Source organism: Xiphophorus maculatus, chromosome 9 (assembly GCF_002775205.1).
Source record: "Xiphophorus maculatus strain JP 163 A chromosome 9, X_maculatus-5.0-male, whole genome shotgun sequence".
In the NCBI taxonomy this organism is placed as follows: Eukaryota; Metazoa; Chordata; class Actinopteri; order Cyprinodontiformes; family Poeciliidae; genus Xiphophorus; species Xiphophorus maculatus.
In genome coordinates, this window is record NC_036451.1 from 9,377,139 (window position 1) to 9,403,718 (window position 26,580).

Genomic DNA, 26,580 nt, shown 5'->3' on the forward strand with positions numbered 1-26,580 from the left:
GACGAGTTAAAAATATGACTATTTAATTGTTTTCACTAAAACAGTGTTTTGTCTTACAATTACACAAGCACACTGTTCCCTACATCATATGTACACATTTCAGTGAAGTTTTATGCTTTTCAGGAGCTGTAATGGACTGCAGATATTTTTAAAAATATGTAGATTGTGACATTTTCATTAAATACTGATTATTTATTTATGCCAGATAATGACATTATTGTATTGTTTTATGTATTCATTATACATAATTTGGTTCATTTTCAGACTAAACGGCATTTTCCTTTGGAGCCTAAAAATGACAAAATGGACCAAAATTGATGTATTTAAGCTTCATCACATCTCTTAACCATTCCTTCTTACACAGAAATGACTATTCCAGACATTCAACTTTGAGCACTTATCAGTGTAACTCCCACACGCGTCTCACTCATGCACTGAGGGAAGGGCTGATCAGAAACTGTACCGTCCTGCTGTGCTGTGCGTTCACCCTGAGCTGCAGTAATAGCAGCACAGATCCAGCTGCAGCCATAAGAGGGCCCTGTTCAATCTGGGGAAAGGGCTGGACAATCACACATCATCTCTGCTCTGGCTCATCCATCACAAACATTAAAGACAATCTCAACTGCTTTATTTCCTTTGGTTGTTGAATAAAGGAGTTGGAGCCTTATATTGCCAGTACTATGTTGATGTCAGACAAAGGAGTTGCTATTATTATACTGCATCTATTATTTGAACTTGTTCTGAAGTATGAAGTAGTTAGGTGAAGTCTTCTGTAGCCAACAGTTGTGACTTAAACTGCAGTTTAAATGTGCAAAACAGAAACAAGCTGCAAATGTTGTACTTTGTAAATGTAAATGGAGTTTTATGTGAATAGCTGCCATCTAAAGATTTTATGCTGATTGTTCTCATGTTTTTAATATTTTCTTAAATAGGGATTGTGTTATTAAATAAAGCCTCACGTAATTTCCCTGTACTCAGAAAGGCCAATGCATGCATTTTTGTGAGACAAGGTTATAAGAGAGGATATTCTCTTGAGCTGAAACTACTGTAACGACTGCATGAGGCAGCAAATAAGCTAAAGGGTGTGTTTTGTGGGGGTTAACTGTGAACTGTTTTGTGGATCTTAGTTCTCACTCTCTAAAAAGCTTTTCCTTTGAATGTTAACAGACATGAGGGAAAGTACAGTGCCATAAAAGCTGCAAGACTTTTCGTTTTTACTGTGAAGCATGGCCAGATTTTTTATTTTTTTATAGTTGTTTTAAAATATGCCTAACTATATTGATTGAATCTGCTGAAATGATGACATTGGGCTCAGCATTTTGTTTCTAGGTTGCTGAATGTATAATGTGAGCTTATTTTAATTGCTCCTTTTCAATTGTTTTCATTGTATCATCTTTTTCTGTGAATATCAAGTGTTTTCGTATATTATGAAAAAAAAAAAGTGTATAAAAATAAATGTTTAACTTGTTGGCACAAATTTTTCATGCTGTCCCAAAATGTTCTCACCAGTAAATGTATTTACATTTTGTCACTTTGTAACCATAAACCTCAATGTATTTGATCTGGACTTCAAGCCAGAGTGTGTAGAGTAGTTTCATGGACCAGATCTATGTTTATACTATAAAATCTATTTTTATTTTCCTAAAAGAAAGGTGACAAAAATCAGTTTTTTTAATCTGTTTTCCCAAACAGAAAAGTGACACCTTAAAAATTATTTTTTGTAATGCATTCAGAATTGTAAAGATAAACTAAATAAATTAAATTTTGGATTCTTTACTAATTAGATGATTTCTCAAGATGAATGGCTTCACTGAATTATATTTAGGTATAATCGGAGGAAAGGGACAGAAGAGAAACTCATCCCACATTTTTAGTATTTTATTTGTAAAAAACACTTTTAAAAACCATGTATCATTTTCCCTTCACAATTATGTAATACCTTGCATTGGTCCACCACACAAAAGCCTATGAAATATAGTAAGTTTCTGACTGTAACATGACAAATTAAGTAAAAGTCCATAAATTAGTTTACCTAGGCTCAATACTTCTTGACATTTGAGCAGTAAATTATTACATATGTACTCAGTTTATGATCATACGGTAAGAGGAGAGTACGCACACTCGACATGGGCATCTTAACTTCATATTAATCACACTAAATCACCCTTTCTAAAATTACAAAAGAACACAGAGGCAAATTTGTTCAGCATAAAAATATGTATATGATGTACAAGATACAGTTGCACAAAATCAATAAATGTGACTCACCTGTGCTGATAAACACTGAAAATGGTGTGGAAAAAGGCACGGTATTGGTCAGTAGCTGAGGCCTATATCTCCATACAAACATTTAAATATACACGTATATAAACACATTATATGTATAGACTGCCTGGTGAAAATAAAAGTCGCCACGTGAATATAACTGAGCATGTTGAACGACAAATCCTGTAGTCGTAGAAAAGATGTTACTCTGTTTAAGAATGCATTGGCATCAGGAAGAGAGCTTGCAAAAACTATTAAACCTGTCTTGAGAAATATGCTTGGGAAAAACCTGTGAATGACCATGATCTGTGATCACTGAAGTGTTTGGTGAAATAAATTGAAGATAAATGAAAGAAGTTTGTTAAGTTTAATAGTGAAAATAAAGTGGTTCCACATGCATTATGTGAAGCGAACTCAGCCAATTGTGGCTGAACAGTTGTGTAGCCATAAGAAAACCATTAATTAGTGAGCCTAACTGGAAAAAAAAGACTACAATTTGTGAGGGAGCATATAGATTGGACTCTGGAAAGATGAAAGAAGGTCATGTGAACTGATGAGTCCAGATTTACCCTCTTCCAGAGTGACTGGCACATCAGGGTAAGAAAAGAGGCAGATGAAGGGATGTACCCATCATGCCTAGTGTCTACCGTACAAGCTGTGGTGGCAGCTGCAGTTGCTCAGGTTTATGTTCAGCAACATTATGAGGTCAGCTGTCTACCTGAATATACTGAATAATCGTTGTATTCCATCAATAGATATTCAAAGATGACAATGCCAAGCTTCATTGGGCTCAAATTGTGAATGAGTCGTTCAGGGAGCATGAGAGTCCAGAGCTTAACCCCACTGAAAATCTAAGTGATGTTCTGGAGAAGGCTTTGCACAGTTGTCAGACTCTCCATCATCAATTTAAGAACTTGGTAAAAAGGTAATTCGACACTGGATGAAAAATAAATCTTGTGATATTGCAGAAGATTATAAAACCAATGCAACTACAAATGTGCACTGAATTCAAAGTCACAGTATTCTGTGACCACTTTTTGTTTTGGCAGCAACTTTTTTCTGGCCAGGCAGTGTATGTATATGCATACATACACAATGTTGTACATTTGTGCAAATTACCTACAGTGTCAAGAAGGAGAAAAAACTACACTGATACATTAGTAGTGTCAAAGCAGCCTATTCAGTCGCTATAAAGACAACAACCTAAATTATGCCTAAAATGTGGTCGTCTTATATGGTTTTACAAAAGAACTGTCATTAAACGCCTTACAGAAAAAAAAAAAATTATATATATATATATATATTGCCTGCAAACACCAACTTGATACAGTAAGGATTCTATAGCCAAACAAATTTAACAAATTCAGTATGGTCAGTATATAAATCATTTGAGTCAACTGCAACAGTCACAAAACACTGTTCATTCACAAAAACAAAACAAGAGGCTTTTACAGTCTAGTGCTCCAGATGTGCGCTAATGCACTGTGCAACATGTTGCAGACATAGCCACAGATGGCGTTATGGATTTTCACCTCCCAAATAGATATGTTATGTAACACAGGAATGACCGAAGTTTAAAGAAAAAAGGTGACACTGGATCTTTCAAAATCACAGGTATCACAGTTTTTTACTTTTATTTCTATTTTTTTACATGGATAGTTGGACAAACGTAAAGAAACTGGTGACAAATAAGCAGTAATACCAGGTAACTATTGGGTTTATAGATTCTCGAAGTAATTGCTGGAAGGTCTTCAGGTCATTATGAAAAGTACATCTATGCGTATTAGAGTATGAAGGACAATGCACAAGAGTGGGTTAACGGATGGTGTAGAGCTGATAAGGTGTGGCATGGGACCCTGCAAACCTTTTTCAGCCTTTTTAGGAATTATATTATATTCAGGAATTTTAAACAGGTCTGCCTATAGCAGCCTCATAGCTGGAGTATATCTTCTTCATGACCATTCCAGGCTGGTAACACACAAGTTGTTGACATCCTTGAGAAAAGAGGTTTCTAGTTTTTCCAGTGTCTCCTTTTGCAATCTAATGTCATAGGTCCAAAGAAAAAGATGGCTCAGCTATAAAGTCTGCTTAGATGAAAACAAACATGGAGCCCCTTGGATTCCTTGATTTCAAAAGTAAAACATCACGAGTGAGACAAGCTTATAAATATGTTTGAATCTGAATTCTTCCTGAAAGCCAGCAGAATTGTTGTGAAATTGGGTGTTTATATTGCACGACATCTAAGGGATTGTCGGAAACCTTCAGTTATTCAGCTACAGGCTAAAAGTTTAAATGTAAAATATGCCTTACCTACTGAAAAAGAACAGTTATCTCATTAATTAGTCATATAATTTTACAACTGTCAGAGTAGCAATTGATGAAAAGAATTGATAATCTTTGTGTACAAGTATGATTTCCTTTTACTGCACCCAAGAGTTTCTCATAAAGGTATCCACCAGATTAAAATTATTACACATAATGACACAGAATACAGGCAAAAGAAATGGCTACTTATGTTCAGGGTTCAGGTTAGTATTACAGTAATGCTGACTGCTTTCTCAGTCAGCATTGACTGAGAAAGAAAATTTACACCTTAATCTCTTATCCAGTATTTTGTACTTATAGTACCACAAAGCCATTTCTAGTATGCCAGTATGGCATTTGTGTCTGTTGGGAAAATGTGAACATTTGACATGACAAAAACTTTCTTGGTTCACTGTACAAAATCTTTTATTTTCTGATGTAGTGTATTTTGTTGCTTTTAATTGAGTAGTTTGTGACAAATTTAAGTGTGAAAATATTCTAATAAGGATGGTGAACCAAAGCTTTGGGACTGTGTTGAATTAGAATGTACTTCTTTTCATTTATGTTCCACCTTGATTTACTTCAGTTTTGAACAAGGCTCCTGTTCACCTTTTAATTTTTTTCTTATTTCTTCTTTAAATAGCAGAAAGAGTTCAGTGTTGGAAAATAAAATGTGGAGGAGTTGTCCCAAAGCAAATGACGTAGTTTTCTAGCAACACTGTAAACTCTGGTGTCTGGGGGGAAATCTGAATGTGCTGTAAACGTGTGTGGGATTTTGCTGACTTCTTGCACAGCAAGTTCAGAGGTCTCACAGTTCAGGATAAACAGACCCGCCAACAACCAGGCTCTGAGGTGTAGTCTGTGCACAGCATGAGCTGTGCAATACAAAAAACAACAACTCATCTGCGGGACCCGTCTCAAGGTTTTCAGACTGCAGACACATTATTGGGCGTAAGGGCATGTGATTCGGAGTTCTGCTGCTCTTTGGGACTGGATTTGTCCAGAACAGATATCTGTGTGACCGTGCTGCTTTCGTTGAACAGCGTACGCCGTCGTTTACTGTAGCTCAGGTAACTCTCGGTCTGCCACTTCCAAAATCGCTTTTTCAGTTCAGCCTGCACCTAAAAATCAAATACAGCTTTGATGAAAAGGTTTCTCGTTTTAGCTTATTTTTGTTATGTATCCAGTGATTACACCAAAATTTGCTCATTCATTTATATCTTTGACAGCATAAAAAACCATCCCAATAAACTACAAATTCTGAAATACGTTGACAAAAGCTTGACAAATCTGTTTTGAAAGATTGCAAGAAAATTTGATAACTGGGAAAGGAAACATAAAGAACAAAGGGATCATTTAAATATTTATACGTATAGTACACATCTGAACTCCTTTATAGTACCAGAATTTAATAAGTGAGGCTAAATAAAGGAAGAAAGATACCAGGCAAATCAACAATTTTATCCACCAGGTGGTGGTAATGACCTATTCAATAACATAATCAAACTTGTCCTGACATCATAAAATATTTTTAACATTTATTTGTAGTTATTGGCTATGTGAGATTCAGTTCTCTGAATGGACAGATCAATGCATAACGTGTACTCACCTCTCCATTTAGGAAACAGTACAGCAAGGCTACAACAAATCCCTTTAAAAGATAAACATGTGATAAAAGTTGTGAAACTTTATATTTCTTTATTTTTAAAAACGTGTTTCTAGTCATACCTGGAAGGATCCCATGCCAACCTCGATGATGATCCTAGCTTCGGCTCCTGTATTTTCCGGTAGGAAGGCGAACACCATGTAGTGCATCCCAAAAAGTGGGATGAGCAGCAGTGTGGATTTGGCCAGTCGCCTGGAAACACAAACAGCAGAGACATAAAGATAACATGGGTATACAGCCATGTGTCATACAGAAGTATTTATGCTCTCTCACTTAAAGTGACTTGTATTGTTGCCACCGACTCCAGGAGACGTCAGCTTCTGAACCAGAATACGGATCACGTTTAGAAAGATGATGAAGTTCACCTACATAGAAGAAAAACATTATATTGTTTATTTAATGTTTTGGTCCTCAACTCCTCTAGCAGAAATTAACAAACACTTGGTAAAGCTGCATGTCTGGTGAGCAGCTCTATATCATATGAATGGACCTTACCAAGCTCCGCCCACAACCGACCCACGTGACCGCAAGTCTCACAAAGCAAGCTTTTGTTTCTATGTAAACATGACTCCATTTCTACCGGATTTTCACAATATATCAGCTACTAAATGGACAGAGGAACTAACAAGTTCATGTCATCATCTGGGAGGAGGTTACTGGTTTCTCAGTCACAAGCTGGTTGCAAACCTGAGGCCAGCAGGTGTCAGCCAGTTATGGTAGATCTGACATTTGATTTGATGACCTCAATATGAGAAGCTACAGACTGATAGGAGGAACCAAAGAGCTCTGTAAAGGTAAAGGCAAATCTTCTGAAGTTGGGATATAATTAATTTAATTTCACATAATTACCACGGAAGAAGCCATTTGTTTGTTAAAATTTTATGAAATATATTTGTTCTATTTGATGTTTGTTGTGAATGACGTAAACTCACAAAGGAACGAGGTAATTAGTCCAACATTTAGAAACTACAGCGGCTGTAATGCGCCACAGCAAAGGTAAACAAAGGTAAAATAACCCGAACGGGTGATCAACTCAAAACCACTCGTACTTAGCTAACGGAAAGCGTGTATTTGTGAGACTGCCACGCACGTGACCACGTAGAATGGGCATCAGCCAATGAAAAGCGGCCCCTCTGGTAAGGTCCATTACTTCTAAGTCCAATGTTGTGATGAGGTGCTAAAGGCGGAGCGTTGGAAAGAGTAGGAGCTTTTTAAAGAGACAGAGGCCAATTTTTAGGGTTCCAAGTTCTTTTAGGTTTACAGCATTTGTACAACTTAAGATAATGATTGCAATATAAAATGGCATTAAGTGGCTGAAAACTACGTAATAACCTCTCTTTATGGTTCCATCACATCATTTCAAATAGGTTAGGATATGAACTTTGACTGGGCCATTTGACTCTATAAATTTTATATAAATTTTATATTTTATATATAAAACATAATCATAAAGAGGACTTCATGGCCAACGCAATGACTGTGAGGTGACCAGGTTTTGTCTTGGGAAAGCAACCCTAATTCATCAACTTTCCATCACTATGTTCAACAGTTACATTGTTTTCGTTTTAAAAACATGGCACTTCGCATATTGACCAAAAATCTCTGTTTTGGTTTTATCCGTCATTAAGACAAGAGCAAGTTTTGTTCACATGGAGTTTTGCATACCTAAGTTGTGCTAGCATTCTTTCTTAAAAAAACAGCTTTCTCATAGTAACTATCTATATAAAATATGATACATGGATAAGGTCTGTGGAGTCTGAGATGGAGCTCTTGGGATTTGTTCTTTCACTGAGAAATACCCAGGGGGGCCCAGGGCCCAGGGGGGAATGTGCTACATTCTCGGAAATGCTGGGCACTGCCTTAAATGTTTTCCACTTATAAAAAATTTTCTCACTGTAGAATAATTGGCTTTAAATAGTTTGAAAATGACCTCGCAACTCTTCCCAGATTGACTGGGAGCAATGTATGCTCTTCTACAGATTGTTGATTCCTTTCTACCCTGGCATTGTGCTAACAAAGAGCTGATCCCACAGGCGATAATCAATGAATCAAATCCCTTATTTAAACGAAACGTACTTGGCTTCACCTCTTCCTTTTAGTTCCTTTGTAAAAGGAAAGGTATTGTTTCTCACACAGCCTTTCCATTCAGACTTAATAATAATAATAATTTTTACTTTATTCATCCCAGCAGGGAAATTATTTCGCAGTTACAGCACACGACAGGAGCTGCGTCTGCAGGCAGCCAGCTGAGCCGGCGCCATTTTTTGAAGGAGGACATGCGGCAAAGGTCGTCGGGACCGGGAGTCGAACCCGCAACGTCCGCGGGTCTAAGGCCTCCAAGTGTGGGGCGTGCTAACCCCCATGCTCCACCACAGCACGCCCCCTTTTTTATATTTTTTTTAAAATAAATTTTACTAATCTTTAACAACTAAAGATAATGTGGAATTTGTTGTGTGTTTGTATTATGATTAATTTAACAATTTGATCTTTTTTAGGCTCTACTGATACGTCAAATCCCACCTACAACCAGCACTTTATAAAACAAATAGATAGACACTCAAACATACTGTTATTTTTGTCTATCATATATATGATCAAGCCTCAAAAAATAAGTTGCTTTCTTGTAACTATGGATTGTTGCCAATCAGATAAAAACAAGATAAGAGTCAAACGTCAGCACAGATCCTAGACTTTTGATCCATCAAGAGCTCCCACTTTATCTGCAGTGTACTCACCAATAGGGAGGCAGTTATTGGACCCTTAATGATCCACCAGATGAAAGCCACATCTGTGTCATCCCAGCACCTGGGATGCATAAAAGCCAGATTTGCAATAAACTGAGCAATATGAGGCCACACACTTTTAAGTCTCATCATGAAATATGCAACATTTACTCAAGCCAGAATGTTAGAAATTAAACTGTAAATCTTTCTCTGAAACAACCTTCCCATCACGATTTTACCAATTTCCTAAAGGGGCCATATTATATTAGATTTAACATATTCGCAGAATTGCCTGTTTATTAAAAATACGTTTTTGGTGAAACATCAATGCAGAATATTGTTTGGCATGCTAACCCTGCAAATGGTAAAGCTAGTTAAAATATCAACTATGTTTTAAATATGGGGGAAACTAATAATCACTCCCTTGGAATAGGATTTAAAATATCTATTTTTAACACTGTTAGATGTTCATATACTATTACTGTTAAAGAGTGATCTGAAAGGGATGAAATAGATATAAATACCTCCAAGCTTTATAAACATTGGAAATCAGAAATAAAGGTAATACTTCTGATTGACATCTCTCTAAACCAGTTTTTTTTTTTTTTTACTTAGAAATTACTGTATGTTCAAGCAGCTTAGGATTTTATGAGCTCCATGTTCACTCGTATCCAAGCACATTGCTCTTTAGTCTGGGCTCCTTATAAAGCATCTAAACTTCTTTAACTGCCAACCTGTCAACAAATACATTTTCCATAAATTCTGGATAGGGAGTTTTATTTCTTCTCAAACTGAAACCATAATTAGAGTTTGCCACATTGTCAATTTCTAATTTCCTCATCCCGTATTAAGCAGCTTATCACTTCCAGAACTACAAACTGGCTTGACATGCTAGATTACAACTCTAAGCAGGAAGTCTTGAAAAATGGTCTAAATTTGAAATTAAAACAACGAGTTCTTCCAGCTATAAAAAAACACTTATATTTTTTAGCACCCACTTAGTTAAATCTGTTTGTGTTCCTTTTAACATGAAACATGTTCCTTTTAACATGAAGCATGTTAAAAGGAACATTTAAGCATTGTTGTTTAAATAAAATATGTGTCTGCTTATTCTTGCGAGAAAAAACTAATCTGATTTTCACCAGCAGTCACAGCATTTGCTCACCCCTTATTATTGTAGAAGTTTCTACTAAGAATCCAGGTTGCAATGATTATCGCCGGTAGACCTGGGAAAAAAAATAAAAAAAACACAGAAACCAAATCATTACGCAAGAAACTTGTTACAGCTCTAACAAGAAACTTTGAGAAAGTACCAGAAAAACCCACCCCAACCAATTAGTATATACCACCAGAAGTATTTCTTTTGAAAGACGAAGGTGAGTGCTAACAGCGTCTGTAGATACATTCCCTCCACCAGTAGCCAGAAGTAGTTGGCCAGGATACTAAACTGGAAAAAGGCCACAGCAGACTTGCAGGCTGTCTGCAGGACAAGGCAAAGACAAACATCAGATAAGGTTGTAAACTTCACTTAACCTGGCAGATTACAGTACCAAAGTTTATAACAACCGTTGTTCATGGAGTTTTTGTTCTTGTTGAGAATGGAAATAATTTATTTGTTTCATTTTCTTTACAAACCTGAAACTTTGGGTGACAGAAATTATTCAATTTGAGGCATTAACATTTTTTATTGAAGAGAAACTGGAACATTTACAAATGTAAAAGTTTTTTTATTTGCAGATAAATAAACAGATAATTTTAGGGTCACCATGTTTTAATCTGTACAGATGTTTCTGTATATCATCCCCTTGGTTATGGTGTTCCATGTATTCCTTTCCTGTTGGTGTCTTACTCCCTGTTGCAGCTGGGGCCTTGCCTGGTGTGGTACATCTGTGCCTTTATTGCTCTGGTGATCAAGGGCTGCTCATGTGCTGCCATGACCTGACCTGCTGTGCTGTACAGCCCTCTCCAGTCGTTGGTAGGATTTGGTCATATCAGCCACTTCAGCTAACTGTTGGTGGTACATCCAATGCATGTTCTTTTCCTCCCATAATGGTTCCTTCAGATTCTTCTCGTCCATTTGCTATTGTTTGAGATTTTCACTGAGCACTTCATCCCTTGGGTTCGTCTTTTCAATGTGGTCTTGGAGTTTGGATGACAGCTCTGATATACTGTAGACCTCTGCTTTCTTCTGTACTTTGGGGTTTATATATACTAACGTGCGTAAATTGGCTTCTATGGCAGAGATCCAAGGAACAACTACTTACCCCAAAGCACGTAAAGACCCATCTCACATTTGACAAGACATTCTTTATAATTATCATCATCATAAAGTTTATGATGATGAGAGTTTTGGGAATATATTCTGTGGAATGATGAGACAAAAGAGGAACAATTTTGGAAGTTGTGCATAATGTCACATTTGTTCCAAAATTAGCATAACATTTCTAAATCAGACTATCATACTGGCAGTTCTTGGCAGTGACGTTTTGGGACTGCTTTGCTTCCTCAAGACCTGAGAAGCTTGCCATAATTGATGATGTTGACCTAACAGTTATTGCAAACTCTTGATGAGAGTTGTTGCTGCTCAGATTGTGCAACTATTTATTAGGTTTATGGGACATTTACTTTATCCCAGAGGCCCAGGTTGATTTGGATAACTTTGAAAACTGTTTATTGCATTTACGCAAGTCAATTGTACTTGCGTAATTGGATACATCAAAATTTAATTTGATGTTCTAAAACATTTCAGGGTGAAAAAAGGCCAAAGCAGAAGAAATCTGTAAGAGGAAAAACACTTTTTCACAGCATTGCAGTTGTCATGGTAATGGCATGATTTCTCTGTGGTTTGCTCCAGTTGTGTTATTGACAGCTTCCCTGTTTTTCTACTTTATATTTAAAACTACCACTGTGCCAGCATCTAAAAGACTAGGTTTACTTGAGGGCAACAACTGCTGTAGCCACTGGCCCATGATGCTGAAGGGTCAGAACTAAGCAGCAGACATAAAAAAAAAAAAAAACTTAATCTCAAGGTGGACATGAAAGATTTCTCAGGGAATGAATATGGTAATAAAGTATATGATAAATTACTTGGTGTAGATCCTGTTGATTAAGAAGTACCCAGAGGTCACTGTCTGAATTGAGATTATAAATAAATCCAGCTTGTTCATTATGATGGGTACAAAGAAGTAGAACATCCATGTTAAGGTGAAGGCCATGTGGCCACTGATTTATTATGGACAAATAAATGCCACAGTCCTGGCTGAGAAAGCACAGCAGTGGCTGTATTTTCTTAGAAAACTCAGGAGAGTAAACCTGTTACAACAGCTCATGACATCCTTCTATAACTCCATCTCTCACAGCATCGCGGTGTGGTATGGCTCTGCAGAAAAATAGAAATCTCTACAGTGATTTATAAATACTGCCAGGAACATCATCGACTACTCTGGACAATTCATCAACTGATGTTGCCTGCAGAGAGCATACAATATTCTGACAGACTCACTCTATCCTGCCCACCACGTGGATGAATTACTGCCTTCGGGAAAAATAGATCCATCAAAACTGATACTTCAACATTTCTTAACAGCTTTTTCCCTACAGCTATTAATAAAGTTAATTTTGAACTAAATTCCCCACCCTAATGACTAAAGTCTATTAATATTATTGGATAAGGTCATTTTTGTTTTATGAATTTGAATTGCAGACAAGCACTAGAGTGATAATAAGTGCTGATATTAATACATCATTTGAATGTGGCACTGATAACTGCGAATCACTGCCATAGGCTGCTTTTCTACATATTCATTTTTGTTTCATATCAAACCCACATGAATTTGATATATACATACAGTACAGACCAAAAGTTTGGACACACCTTCTCATTGAATTCAATTAGAAAGTGTGTCCAAACTTTTGGTCTGTACTGTATATATATATATATAATTCCCTTCTCACCCACCACGGGTGGTTCTTATCCTCTGAGCTCGGGTCCTCTACCAGAGGCCTGGGAGCTTGAGGGTTCTGCGCAGTATCTTGGCTGTGCCAAGGACTGCACATTTCTGGACTGAGATGTCTGATGTTGTTCCTGGGATCTGTTGTAGCCATTGGTCCAGTTTGGGGGTGACTGCCCCGAGGGCCCCAATGACCACAGGCACCACTGTGGTCTTCACCTTCCAGACCCTCTCCAGTTCCTCCCTGAGGCCCTGGTATTTCTCTAGTTTCTCGTGCTCCTTTTTCCTGATGTTGCAGTCGCTTGGTATTGCTACATCTACCACAACGGCTTTCCTCTGTTGTTTATCCACTACGACAATGTCTGGTTGGTTCGCCATTACCATTTTGTCTGTCTGGATCTGGAAGCACCACAGGATCTTAGCTCTGGCGTTCTCCGCCACCTTTGGGGGTGTTTCCCACTTTGATCTCGGGGTTTCCAGTCCATATTCTGCATATATATAGCTGACTGGATAGCTCAATAGATAAGGCATCAGTATATCCGAGAGGGCGGGGTTCGAATCCAGTCTGGGTCCTTAGGCAAGACCCTTCAAGCTACTGCCTACCTCATACCATGAGAGATACTAAGATGCATAACATGCCGGCTCAGACGTCGCCTGCGTCAGGTGTTGGGGAACCAGAGCACCTTGATGACAAATGGGCTACTGGAACAAGACGGAAATGGGCGAGAGATGATCTGTTGGAATGCTACTACTCAAGTAACCCTAATTAGAGAGGTTACATGCAAAGACTGGTGAAGGAATGGTTACTTCGACATCCCCAGTCAACACTAAGTGCTAAACAACTAGTAGCTCAGTGTTCCAACATCCGCAAACGGCAACTGCTATCACAACTTGAGATTGACGAGATACAACACAAATGCTACGGCAAAAAGGAGGAACCTGGATGTCCACCTCGGCGCGAGTGAATAAAATTTTACTTTTTTGTATTTCCATTCATATTCATATGTCATATGTCAATCATGGTACATGTTAGGGAAAACTGAGGAAAACTCTTATCTTTCCTATTTCAGCCTTACCTCCTATGTTGTTGTACACTTGTACACTTTCTGTAAATGAGTCACAGAAAGTGCTTATGCTGAGGCCTCACAAACAATAAGTACACTCACACCTTTCACAGTAGCTTTATCAGCAGAAAAGCAGGAAGTGAAAACCTCATCATTAATGCTCTGAGACATCCCCTGTATTTTTATCTTTCTATCTCTCTCCTTTCAAGAAAACAGGTTGTGTAAACCTGTCCAAGTTGTTCAGAGGAGGCACAGAAGCATTTTCAGATGTTAGATCTACAACAATTTCTGCTTTTACAAAATTCTTACTACTGGTGAGTTGGTGAAACGGCGGCACTCACAGTTGACATGAAGCAGTGGTCCAGATCCTCATCAGAAAAAAGAACCAGGTCTTTGATGAAGACAGCAGTGGCTCTCAGGATGAAGGAGAAGAACAGGTTTATATGGATGTAGTTTCTGGTGCAGTGAAATTTCCTGCAGAGAGAGAACAAATATATTTGAATTACCTTGTGTTTCCCCACTGTATGTGTCTACATAAATAAAGGTAGCAGAAGATTTGAAATTGTTACCTAAAAACAGTGAAGACAAAAATAGCTGATATAAGTGATATGAGTGAGGTAGCATAGCCAGCAGTGTACACCTGTTTAAAGTTGGAGAAATATGTTGTCTGAAAGAGACAAACAAAAGAAAGTTAGGACATTTCATTAAAGGGCTCTCCAACAAGTTGTTCAATCATCAAAGAAAGAACATTTTGAGTTTGCTGAAACTTAGTGAATGAATAACTTAGATATTTTAGTGAAACTCAACAATGATTATTGAAATTTTGAGGAAAGCAAATTGAGTGAGAGTCTGTTCAAATAAAAGTTCTGGGTATGTAAAAAAAACAAAAAAAACTTTAGTACATAATTTTTTTATCTTTAATGTGATTTCAAAACATAATTTATCCCTTTAATAAAGGGATAAAGAACATTACTATTAACCCTAATCTGGTTGCATGTTGTAAATGTGTCTCTTTGAAACAAATAATTGAAACAAATAATTGAATTGCCTGGGAAATTCAGCCATTTGATTCAGCTCTGCTGGAATAGAAAATCTGTGGGGACTGTGGATAAGAGAAGTCCTTACAACTGAGCTGAAGAACTTTGTAAAACAGAATGGTCAGATAATAGAAAGTGAATATGTGCATGCTGACAGATAAAGTTGAATGAAAAGATGCTTCAGCAAGTGTCAGTTGAAGGGTCCACACTTAAGAAACCAGGTTGTTGCACCTGTTTTTTCCCTACCTGATTTGTTTGTTATTCAGTGAATTATAGGATTTATATCACTAAGAAAGTTTTTTTTTACTTATCCATCATTATCAAAATCTTGCTTTTTAACAGTACACATCTGAAATCCATAGGTTGAGTATTCATGTGCTTTTAAAACACAACTTAACCTGTACAGATGAAGACATTCTCAACTCTTATAATGTTTTTTTCTGTATGTCCATATGCGGCAAAGTCGACAGCAGGGGATTTATTGTAATCAAAACAATAAAATGTTCTCTTTTTTCTGTAAGGGCTCATATTGCTGCAGAAGAATGTTATATTTTTGACATCTGTCATCTACTCTGTCTAATTATGAGCATAATAGGAGCAGAGGTTTATAGCCAGTAATTAAATCTGTAATAGTAGGTTCTTACTGTATAAGTGCTGTCAACCAAAAGTTCTCACTATACCACAGCAACACAACAATTTTGTCTCAAAGGTGAAAATAAATTTAAAAATAAAAATGGGCAATATTTCATCAAACCCTAGCCCAACAGAAATTAACAATAAAGAAAGTAGAGAGTAGAGGCCCAGCACATTCAATAAAACAAAATGGTTCACAATGATCAGTTCAAAATATATTATAACTCCACCAACATAATAATAAAGTCTCACTTACCTCTGGCTCTGGCTCTTCAACATCTTTAAACACACAGGTCTCATGGTAGTTCAGATGTTCGTACCAGCCATCTTCTGTGCAGTTCCTTGAAACATAAGCTAAAAAAAGATAAAGACAGAAAAGAGTGACAGACACAAAGCAATTTACAACAGTTAAAACTAAATTAAAAAATAAAAAAGAAGGCTCACATTAATGATGGAAATGTAGTAAATGGTAAATAGGGAACAAGTGTTTATAGTTCGTAAACAAGAAACATTTGTGGTGATTAGTCAACAAGGTACAGGTGGGATGATTAACAAGAAGCAGGTGTGACAATTAGTAAACCTGGAATAGACTAGAAAATCCATCCATACCTATGAACTCCAGCATGAGTAACATCTGTGTCAATGTTGAAAAATTATTTCATTAATTTATATAGTGCCTTTTATTCACTTTGCATTTGCATTGTACTTCACAAAATCAAAGCAGAACTGATGAATATCAAAGCAAAAGACAGACAGTAAGTGAAAGTCTGGTGATGAGAAAGAGCAAAGTTTCAGTGAATGAATTATGTGCTCATTATTTGCTTCTGTATTTTTGTGTAGACTGATACTTCTGAAAAAAGCCTTCCTATATGAGATCAAATAAAAAATATATGAACAGAAATTTTTGAATTTTAAACTTCATCTTGACCAGCTCAACTGAATTTAAATGAGCTGAATTTTGTTCTTTGTTCTTCCACCATAGCCTGGAGATAGAATGGAGGAGCTCAAATCCTGAGTTCCTGAAGTTTCATGATGCATAAAGAGGTTTTCAGTTACCAAAACTGAATTCACCCTTTCAGCAGAAGCGACAAAGTTTACAGTGAAATGCTGGGTTTCATGAAGTGAAAATGCCATCCAGCTTCTCAGTACAGCAAAGTGTGGGGGTTTGAGTCGTGGGTGGATTTACCGATATCCAGCAGCAGAACACCGTAGCATGTAGAGCCTGCAGCTACAGCAAATGGTTGGATGCGATTTAAGGTTTGAAGGTTGCGGCTCTGGGGACAATGCTAAAACTCATATCGCCTTGTTTAACAAGCAGTGTCAGCTCCAAACTCATGCTCCTGGCTCTTGACTGAACTGTTTGATTTTCCAATTCATTATTTATTTATTTCTTTGCAGAGTCCCATTAGAAACTCTGGACCAACTTGTGGAGGAGGAAATCCAGCAAGGTCCAGGGAATGACTAACACTGAGTTATGAAGTCATTCACAACAACCTTCGTCTCCTGATGCATAAAAGCAAAGCTTTCAGTTAACTTTCAGTCAGTATCATTTTTTTTTCTTGCACTAAGAATTTCACTACAGGAAACATGCAAGCGTATTATCAGCATCCACAATCTGTGTAACCACTCTGCTGTTGCTAGTTTGGCTGAGAACCATTACCTGAAATTTATTTGTTTGTTCCAGTGCAATCAAAAGGTGCAAAATCAAGCACATTGTTGATGTGCATAGGTCTTGAGTCATTCAACATTCTTGTGCATCTTTCATCCTAGCAGCCTACCTTTCCCATGATATTTCAATCAAAATATCATCAGGCTTTAAGAAAGTTTTTGTTATCTGCTATATTTTACACTCTTTTCTATGTTTTTATGCACACACTGCACTGTTACTAAATGCAATAACGGTTTTTGACAGACTTTTATTGTGACAATTTTACATTTGAATATGCTCTAAATCATCCTACTGTTGCTCTGGTTGTAGGTTCATAGTCATAGACCAAACTCCGTACTAGTCTCAAACCATTTCCAACCTCTAACAGGTTTTCTTTCTGTGTTTAGATGCATCTATTTTTTCATCAGCTTTGACCAACTCTCCTTGCTTCTTGCACTTTGTGTGTAGACTAAAATGTTACACATGGTTTCATTTGACAAGACTATCTTTATCAATGTTTCCCGTGTCTCCTTCATTGCTTGCAGTATTTTTGTCAACTAAGATTTGTCTTTCTTTGTTGAATCCTCATTTGCTCTGACATTCATTAATTTGTCCATCATTTCATCTATTTTTGCTGTTTATTCCTTCCTGCATGTGTGCATTTATTGTTTTGATGTAAAAGAAAAAAAAAAAAAAGACCAGCTGGATCTGACAGGGGTCTGGAAGAGACAGGAGGGGTAATCTAAACAGTCTGTGCACACAGACAGCCAGCAGTGCACACTGAAAACTAAACAGTTTTCATAAACCACCCAACAAAAACACAACACCGTCCCAAGGGTCCTCCAAAATAACATGGTATTTTTTCTGGTCTGTGTTATGATGGATGACTAGAACTGATCATAATATTAGATTTAAACAGCATTCTTTATTTTGTTTAGGAAAAAAAAGGAAATTCAGCTTCACAATGTCAAATCATTGTTTCTTTAAGACGAATTATGAACTGAAAAAAGAAAAAGCAAGAGGATGAAAAGGGCACCACAGCTGCTGGCAGGAATATTAATTTCTTGCTGACCAGAGCATTTCTGCAGGATTCAAATTATAAACATAAACAACTGGCATATATTTCAGAGTACATTAGTTGCTTTAGAGCAGGAACACTCTCAGAATCAACAACGTGCAGTCAGGGGAGGCAGCGATGAAGCAGAGCCTCACCTGTCATTATGGAAGAATAATAGTGAATGTAATAAGATAATTTTTATTGCTATTTTCACCCTCTGGTTTGTACTGTGAAGTATTTATTTTTCATTTAGCTTTACCAATTTTGATTTTTTTCTTCAAAATCGCTGAATTTTTGTGTAGTTAACGGAATTATTCTACCATGGCAGCACGGCTATGGATGGCATGTAAAAGTATAGTCTTTTTGCCCTTCAATGTTGTCCGCATGCTCAAAATATCCGTATCTAAACAATAACAAGCAAGGGGTCTTATGATTTTGATTAAGTCAGTGCCTCACCAGCCATGAACCTCACCGCACGTCACTGCTCAGAATGCAACGTGCAACAGCACAAATGAAAAAAAAAAAAAACACAGACACACCCACACACATCTCAGAATTTTAGTTGTGGTTTTTATGTCACTGACGGTGATTTGAAACATTTATTTACCTTGGTTGTCGGCAAACAGCTGAGAGACGTTCGTACATGAAACCCTGACCACTTGTCCTACATTGGCCCGGTGCCAGCAGTAAATATCATCCCAATATGTTGGGCAACCTGGGAAGACAATCAGAATGTAATAAACATTTACCAATGTGACTGCACCAATGTCTTCAGGGAGAACACATTTAATAAAATTATATGCACTAATCAAACATTAGATTAATAGACAGCTACAGTTTGTTGACTTTCTTGAATGTGTTTGCGTAACCTAAGAGTTAATGTTTCTCTTCTCAAAATAAACTCGACCTTAAGAGCAGGACATTTTGATCTGAATCCACAGCTATGTACTGGGCCAAACAAGGGAAAAGGAAATTTTACGTGCCAGAGCCCTTACTTTATCTCTACTTTCAAAAAAAAAAGCCTCAAAATGTGTAAATACTCAAATTAAAAACCTGCATTGTAAATAAGAAACATTGGCTTGTGGAATGTGGTATTGGAGAAAATTGCATAATACTGGTTTAAGTATCATGGCTGGTGAGTCACTCTACATTAGCACTCCACACCCAAAAGATTATGCACAACACATTTGCTCAGTTTCACCCACCAGTAGCTCTTCTTCTTCTTCTTCTTTTCCTTTTTTATGGCGGTTGGCAAACAACTTTTAGATGTGCATTACCGCCATCTACTGGAATGGAGTGTGGATCGGGACGCTAACTATATACACCCCCCTCAAAACAAAACAAAACAAACAAAACAAACAAAACAATAAAATAAAAAAAAAAAAAAAAAAAAAAAAAAAAATAATAATAATAATAATAATAATAATAATAAAATAACAACACTTAAATCTTTTCTATCAATTTTGTTTTCTTAAGATAATTAATTAAATAACTTATATCTTTAGAATTAGAAATTTTTCCCAAAATATCTTGTCAATTTAACTGTAATTTATTTTCTTGTAACCGGCAAACTAATTTCCTTCTCTCAACAGAATATTTGGTACAGAACAACAAAACATGTTTTACTGTCTCTTCTTGACCACAAAAATCACAACTTCCAGTTCGATGTTTTCCTATTTTAAATAAATTACTGTTTAACCTTGTATGTCCAAAACGCAACCTAGATATAACTGTTTCCTCTTTTCTATTTCGTCCCGTTCTCCTCATTGCACCAACTTTTCTTTGAATACTGTACAGCCATCTACCAGTTCTATCTTCCCCCCACTGTCTCTGCCATCTTTCCTTAACCTTTTGTTTAATAATAGATTTGATTTCTTCTCTACTAAATGGAACTAATATATCAATATCACTATATTTTGAAGCTAGTTTCGCATATTTATCAGCCAACTCATTCCCTCTTATTCCTATATGTGATGGTATCCATGTAAATATAACTAATAACCCCATTGCTTGAATTCTATATGTTATTAACTGAATTTCTAATAAAAGATCCGGTCTACTAATAGCATGATTATTTTTTAATGAATATAATGAAGAACTTGAATCAGAGCATACTATGCTTCTTAATGGACGGACTTCCTCAATCCATCCTAAAGCTAAAATAATTCCCATCATCTCTCCAGTATAAACTGATACTCCATCAGTAATTCTTTTACATTTTTTAACTTTGAATTCTGGAACAATGAAAGATACCCCATTACTGCTATTTGAGTTTTTAGACGCATCTGTAAAAACTTGGACATATCCATAGTACTTACTATCTAAATATGATTGAACCAAATATGGATCTGAAATGTTTTCTCCTTTCCTTTTCTCCAACAAAGTTAAATCAACAACATTATTATGAAATAGAGACGGATAAACTGGTGAAAGAGGAACTGTTTGACTAATGTTTATATCAGATAAACCAAAATCTTTTATAACATTTTCTATCTCCCATCCAAAAGAATTTAATTTCTTCTTTTCTTTTTCCCAACTAGATTTTAAAATGTCTTGACATGGATGATTTCCATCATGGCCCTTTAAATTACACCAATAATTGGACTTTAACTGTAATCTTCTGAGATTAAGTGGCATCTCTCCCATTTCTATTAGCAAAGCTGACGTTGGAGTTGTTCTAACTGCTCCTGTACATAACCTCAAGGCTTGATACTGAATACTATCTAATTTTTTCAATAGTGTTTCTGATGCTGACCCAAATACAATACTTCCATAATCAAATACAGACCTTATTAACCCAGTATATATGGATTTCAATGCCTTCCTCTCAGCACGCCATTCACTTCCCACCAAACACCTCATTACATTTAAAACTCTCTTACATTTATTCACTACTTTTTGAATATGATTTTTCCAAGTAAGTTTTTCATCCATCCATAAACCCAAAAACTTAAATTCCCTTACCCTTTCTAATTCATGATTATATATTTGCAGTTTTAAATTTTCAGATGCTTTCTTCCTTGTAAAAAATAAAGTCTTTGTTTTGTCTATAGAAATTTTAAATCCCCATTTAAATGACCAGTCTTCTATAATACTAATTGCTTCTTGTATCTTTTTAACAATAAACTTTAAATTTTTCCCCCTCTTCCATATTGCTCCATCATCGGCAAATAAAGAACACCCCATTCCACTTTCCAAATTGTCAAACATATCATTAATCATAATAGAAAAAAACAAAGGACTCACTATACTTCCCTGAGGTGTACCATTCTCAACAAAACACCAGTAGCTCATTGCTCTGAGTAACAATTATCCTCCCTCCACAGGCAACCACCTCACTCGTCAATGAGGAGCAGCTGTGCAGAGCCCAGAACAAAAGGCTACATGCTAATCTCTAAAATACTCAATAAATACAATTAAAACTTCTTGTGTGCAAATTGTTATTGATGTGCAAATCTATGCTTAAAGTACAGTGCTAAATAAAGTGCTTGTTAATAAAGTGCAAAAAGTACTTTTAAAAGTGCTATACAGTGATTTCAGTAAAAATAGTCCCAGTAATGAAGATCTCTTCATTACACCCCAAATAGGGTGTGAATTTTAAATGTACAATCAAAAACAAGGGTTTGCAAAATAGTTGTACTGAAATATGTAAAGATATTTAATGATAAAATAGTATGTAATTTACCTGCAACATGAAACCAGATCAAACTTTGCACATGACTGCATTTTTATTGAAGTATTAATAATGTTAAAGAGGAATGTATTTCCCAGGACTTCACTTTTTTTTATCTATATTTACTACTATGTTCTTAAAACACATCAAAATAATTTCAAGGTCCTGATTTAGCTTCTTTACTTAATTTCTCAAATTGTCCTTGTTGGGGGAAGTGATGAAACAACAACCTATGGATTGTCAGGATCTGTGTTTTTCTATGTATTTATTTTGAGTTTTCTGTGTCCCTGAGTCTTTGTGTTGTCCTGTCTTCCCCTTAATTGTTTCCCAGGTGTGTCTCGTTTCTGTGATTACCCTCCTGTGTATTTAATGTCACCTGTGTCTCAGTGTCTCTGTCGGGTCCTTGTCAATGTGTCTTGTCCATGTGTGTAGCCTGTTGCTACCAGTGCTGAGCTCTAGCCTTCCTCTCTACTGTGCTGCCAGGTTTTTTGGACTTTTGGAATTATTTAAGCCTATTTTCATCATTAAACTTCCATCATTCATCTCATCTGGGTCTGCTGCGTTTCCCTCACCGCTTCCACTAAAATAGTTCATGACAAATTTACCATTTTACTTTACTTGCTAAGAGTAACTGAAGCATCACATACACAACTTAAACATATGGCACAAAGAGGCATTAATACCTTCAAAGGCCATAATAACTGCATGTGTCTAATTATATTGTTCATACTAAAGGTTTCTTTGTTGGATGACACGCTGAAGCATTTAAACTTACTCTGCCATTAATAAAATGTTGAGGTTCGTACATGTTTGATGTTTCATTAATACACCTTCCTGACCTTCTTCGTAGTCCCGTAAAAAGCCAGCACCTGGTCATTTTATCAACTTTTCTTATACAACACACTTAACATTCTATAAGCAACAGACTTTTTTCACCTTGAATGCATCTAAATCCTCCAGAACCAGCTAATTAAGCATTTTCCTGGAACAGAAACTTAGTTCTCTGATGTTAGTTTTCAAGGGGTTTCCCTCAGTCTGGGAAAGGCGAAGGGTGTTTGATTTTGTGACGTTCTCTGCCCACGCTTCCTCTCCACTGCTGCTCATATCACATGGCCGACGAAGTCTCTCCCTGCAGACCCTGGTGCTCTGGATGAGAGTGTGTTTGTGAGAAGAGACGGTGGTAATGAGGCGCCGGACTCAATCCGCCATCTCATCGTCTCATACATCAAAGCTCCTCGGCCCTGCGTCAATTAAAACGGCCGCACGGAGAGATGCAGCAGCACTCATTCATAATGAAACACAGCGTTTGGCTGCTGCTGCAGGTTCTCCTGCCAAAGCTGCGAAGAAGAAGACGTCTTGCAGGATAAATGAGGCTTTGAACTCGTTTTTCATTTATATTTTCCACTCCATCATAGCTACAGATGACATCTTCATTTATTATGTTCTAACAATGACTCAAGACGGAGTACCTTTAGATTGTTAAATACTGTAATATTGATAGATATTCCCTATAAAATGGGACTTCATTTAAATGGACATAGTGGCTATGGCTTTATTAAGGTTTCAAGAGGTGATGGGAAATAGTTCCTTCTTCAGATGCTCACTAAAGCAAAGCATCCCATTATAGTGGGATTTAGCAATGGATAAATGGACTTGTAGATCTCATTATATAGTCATGGTTGTCTTTTGGTCTTGTTTACAGTGAATAAACATGAGCAAAATGCTAGTAAACATCAGTGCCAGAGACAAAATCCTGAAGGATCAGTGGTCTGTAGATGAGAAATAGAAACATGAGAACTTGAGCCATTTGAGCACAATGAACTCACTTTCTTTTTCAAGAAACCAGTTTGAGACGAACTGAGTTTTAAGACATGCTGCATTTTCTTTTTGGAAATACAAGATCTTTACGCTGTGGTCATAAAAGGATGGACATTTCTCAACTGTTGCCAAGAAGTCCTCATTTTATACCCTGAGTTCAGATTCAATGAACCAGAAACATTTCAGATCGATCATGGTCAAATTTTTACAGAGTCTTAACTGACAAGCACAATGCCTGACTTGACAATTCAGTTTCAGTTCTTTTTTTCAAGGCGCAATGTGCACTACAATCAGAAATGGTATTCCCCATACTTTAGTTGTAATGTACTGTTTCCTCCTATCATCTTCCTCCTATAAACTTTTGGTTTAAACAACAAGTCATCATCAGCATATGCTTAAATACACTAAATGTCTGATTTGATATTTTGCATTCATAAGAAGTTGAGGAAGTGGATCTAATAAAATTTCCAATAAGTCTCAATAACACAACAAACCACAAATATATTTTGATATGTAAGATTAGAAAACTAAAAACGTTAGTAAAATTAAAATTCACGACCACCCCTACACACAACAACCCACCTGCAGTATTAGAAAACAAAATGTATCCTTGTCTATTTAAAGCCCACAGGGCATCTAAAGTGACTTACTGGTTTGTTTTTCTTGCTGAGGGCTGTGAAAGGTCAAACCTGGCTGAACAGTATTAAAGTAATTTCTCTGTCCCACCTGCTTTACTGCGACATTCAAGGATTCACCTGTCTGACATTTCTGTATCCGATTAAAAAAGGAAGGAAAAAAAAGCATCTGCAACAACTTATGAAGAAAGATTTGTCATTCTCGAGGACAGACATGAAGGGGGAAGGAGTATTATATCGATCAAATGTCAGCCTAAATGGAAGGCCTTTATTTCCTTCTCAAGGTCTGGCCAGTTTATCCCTTGACGCTTCATTTCTCAGTATATTCTGGATTCAATAAAGCACAAGTACACTAACGGCTATAATAGTGTTTCAAATATTAGAGTAGTGAAACCCCCCTGGGATGGATAAAACTGTGAAATCTCTTTATAACCTTTGTTATGAGATGCAGAAAGAAGAACAGTATATCAAGAGATAATCTGAAGATATTAAAGAAAAAACCTGTAGCTTGTCACTTGGCTAATCAAGCTGTTAGATTTTTATGAGGGGAGTATTATATAAAATCAACTTTTTGAGCTTTACTCCACGTTATCATATTATCCCTTCATCAAAAACATATCTAGATAATTGCTTTGATTCTTTCATGCATTTTTGAGAAATCCTTGAGTCTCCCCTGGCAGCCATTCTGGGGTGTCTTGCTCTTGCTCTCACCTAGCACTGCCTATTTTCACAAAGCTCGTCCTAGGGCTAGGAGACTCCGCCTCAGCATATGAACTGCTTCTCAGTCCAACACGTCTAAGAATGATTGGAAATGGTAAAGGCACATTGTTGTGGTGACATGCAAAAGAGTATCAGAAAGATTATAACTTCTTCAAGAAACGGATGGCAATTTCAAAGCATCAAATTGCAAAGTCAAATTTCTTTTAAGTTATTTTTGCTGCATACAGCATTTTTGTAACAACTGAAGGTGACATAGTTACCTTTTTGTGCTATAAAATGACACCATGTGCCTGGAGAATACATAATACAAGCCTTCTAAGGTTTTGCTCTAATAAAACGTTTTTAAATTTTATCCCTTGAATTCCTATCTTTTCCCTGCCTCACAAACCAAAGCAATAAACCAAAGCAGTGAAATATTCCACAGGACACAACATTAAGCAGCACTTATTGGCCGATTACTCTTTAAAAGCTAAAGGGTAAAAAATTACAGCATTTTTCCTGAGAAATACAGTATAATGCACAGTCCTGGAGAAAAGAAATTTTCCATGACTGTCAATGCAGTCCAACTTTGCTGCCTATATTTTATTAAAAAAAAAACAATTTATTAATTATTCATTACCAGTGTGACTTGACTACCTCTGTAAGAGCAGGAGTTGTGTATGTTTGTAAGTTCCTTCAGCATGTAGGCATCGGTCCAATGCAAAGGTGGAAATATACGGAAACGGCCTTGGAGAGCAATTGTCGCTGTCCATCATGTGGGGAACAGTTGCAAGGATGGATGGATGAAAATAATTTGTGGGGAACAATTGCAAGGATGGATGGATAGGTGGATAGAGGGACAGACGGATGTATGGATGGATGCTACACTCAGAAAGATTTTTCACAAAAAGGAAAACAGGCTGCCGATCGTCCCACTTCAACACAAACACATCAAACCAACTTCCCAGCACAATTGTGGAGGAGTAATGAACTGTTTTTTTTTGTTTTTGCTGCCACAGGGCTTGGGAACCTTGAAATTATTTTCAGTCCTCTGTATACTGTAGTCAATTATTTTAGAGTTATATGTGAGGCCATTTGTCTTACTGCTGAAGCTCAGTCTAAAATGGATAATCAACAGATCAATGTTCTTGAGTGTAAATCAACAACAGAATAGCTGAAAAAGAAATAAATTAATGTGTTACAATGATACAGTCCAGGTCATAACATGATTGAAATGCTGTGGTAAGACCTAACGAGAGCTGTGGAAAAATTGGGTTCTGCAAAAAAAAAAAAAGTTCAATATAAAGTCACAGAGTAAACAGCAATTACATATGCCATTGATGTTTCATATATGTTGTTTATCCCATGAGTCTTATTGACTGTCATGGAAAGAGCTGGTGACTTGAAA

The 26,580-nt window shown here is 36.7% G+C and overlaps 1 protein-coding gene across 1 annotated transcript in view; it reads right to left on the reverse strand.

The window, feature by feature from the left end:
- Positions 1-1,863: 1,863 nt before the first annotated feature.
- LOC102233404 (pituitary adenylate cyclase-activating polypeptide type I receptor-like) overlaps positions 1,864-26,580 on the reverse strand; it is a 33,798-nt gene continuing 9,081 nt past the window's right edge. Inside the window, exons 3-13 of the mRNA XM_005802327.2 lie at positions 18,955-19,062; positions 15,899-15,996; positions 14,542-14,639; positions 14,314-14,446; positions 10,285-10,438; positions 10,124-10,184; positions 8,971-9,040; positions 6,509-6,600; positions 6,298-6,427; positions 6,179-6,220; positions 1,864-5,690 (exon numbers count right to left, since the gene is read on the reverse strand). Coding sequence (XP_005802384.1) covers positions 5,496-5,690; positions 6,179-6,220; positions 6,298-6,427; positions 6,509-6,600; positions 8,971-9,040; positions 10,124-10,184; positions 10,285-10,438; positions 14,314-14,446; positions 14,542-14,639; positions 15,899-15,996; positions 18,955-19,062 — 1,181 coding nt within the window. The 3' untranslated portion in view covers positions 1,864-5,495. The remainder of the gene's footprint in view (positions 5,691-6,178; positions 6,221-6,297; positions 6,428-6,508; positions 6,601-8,970; positions 9,041-10,123; positions 10,185-10,284; positions 10,439-14,313; positions 14,447-14,541; positions 14,640-15,898; positions 15,997-18,954; positions 19,063-26,580) is intronic.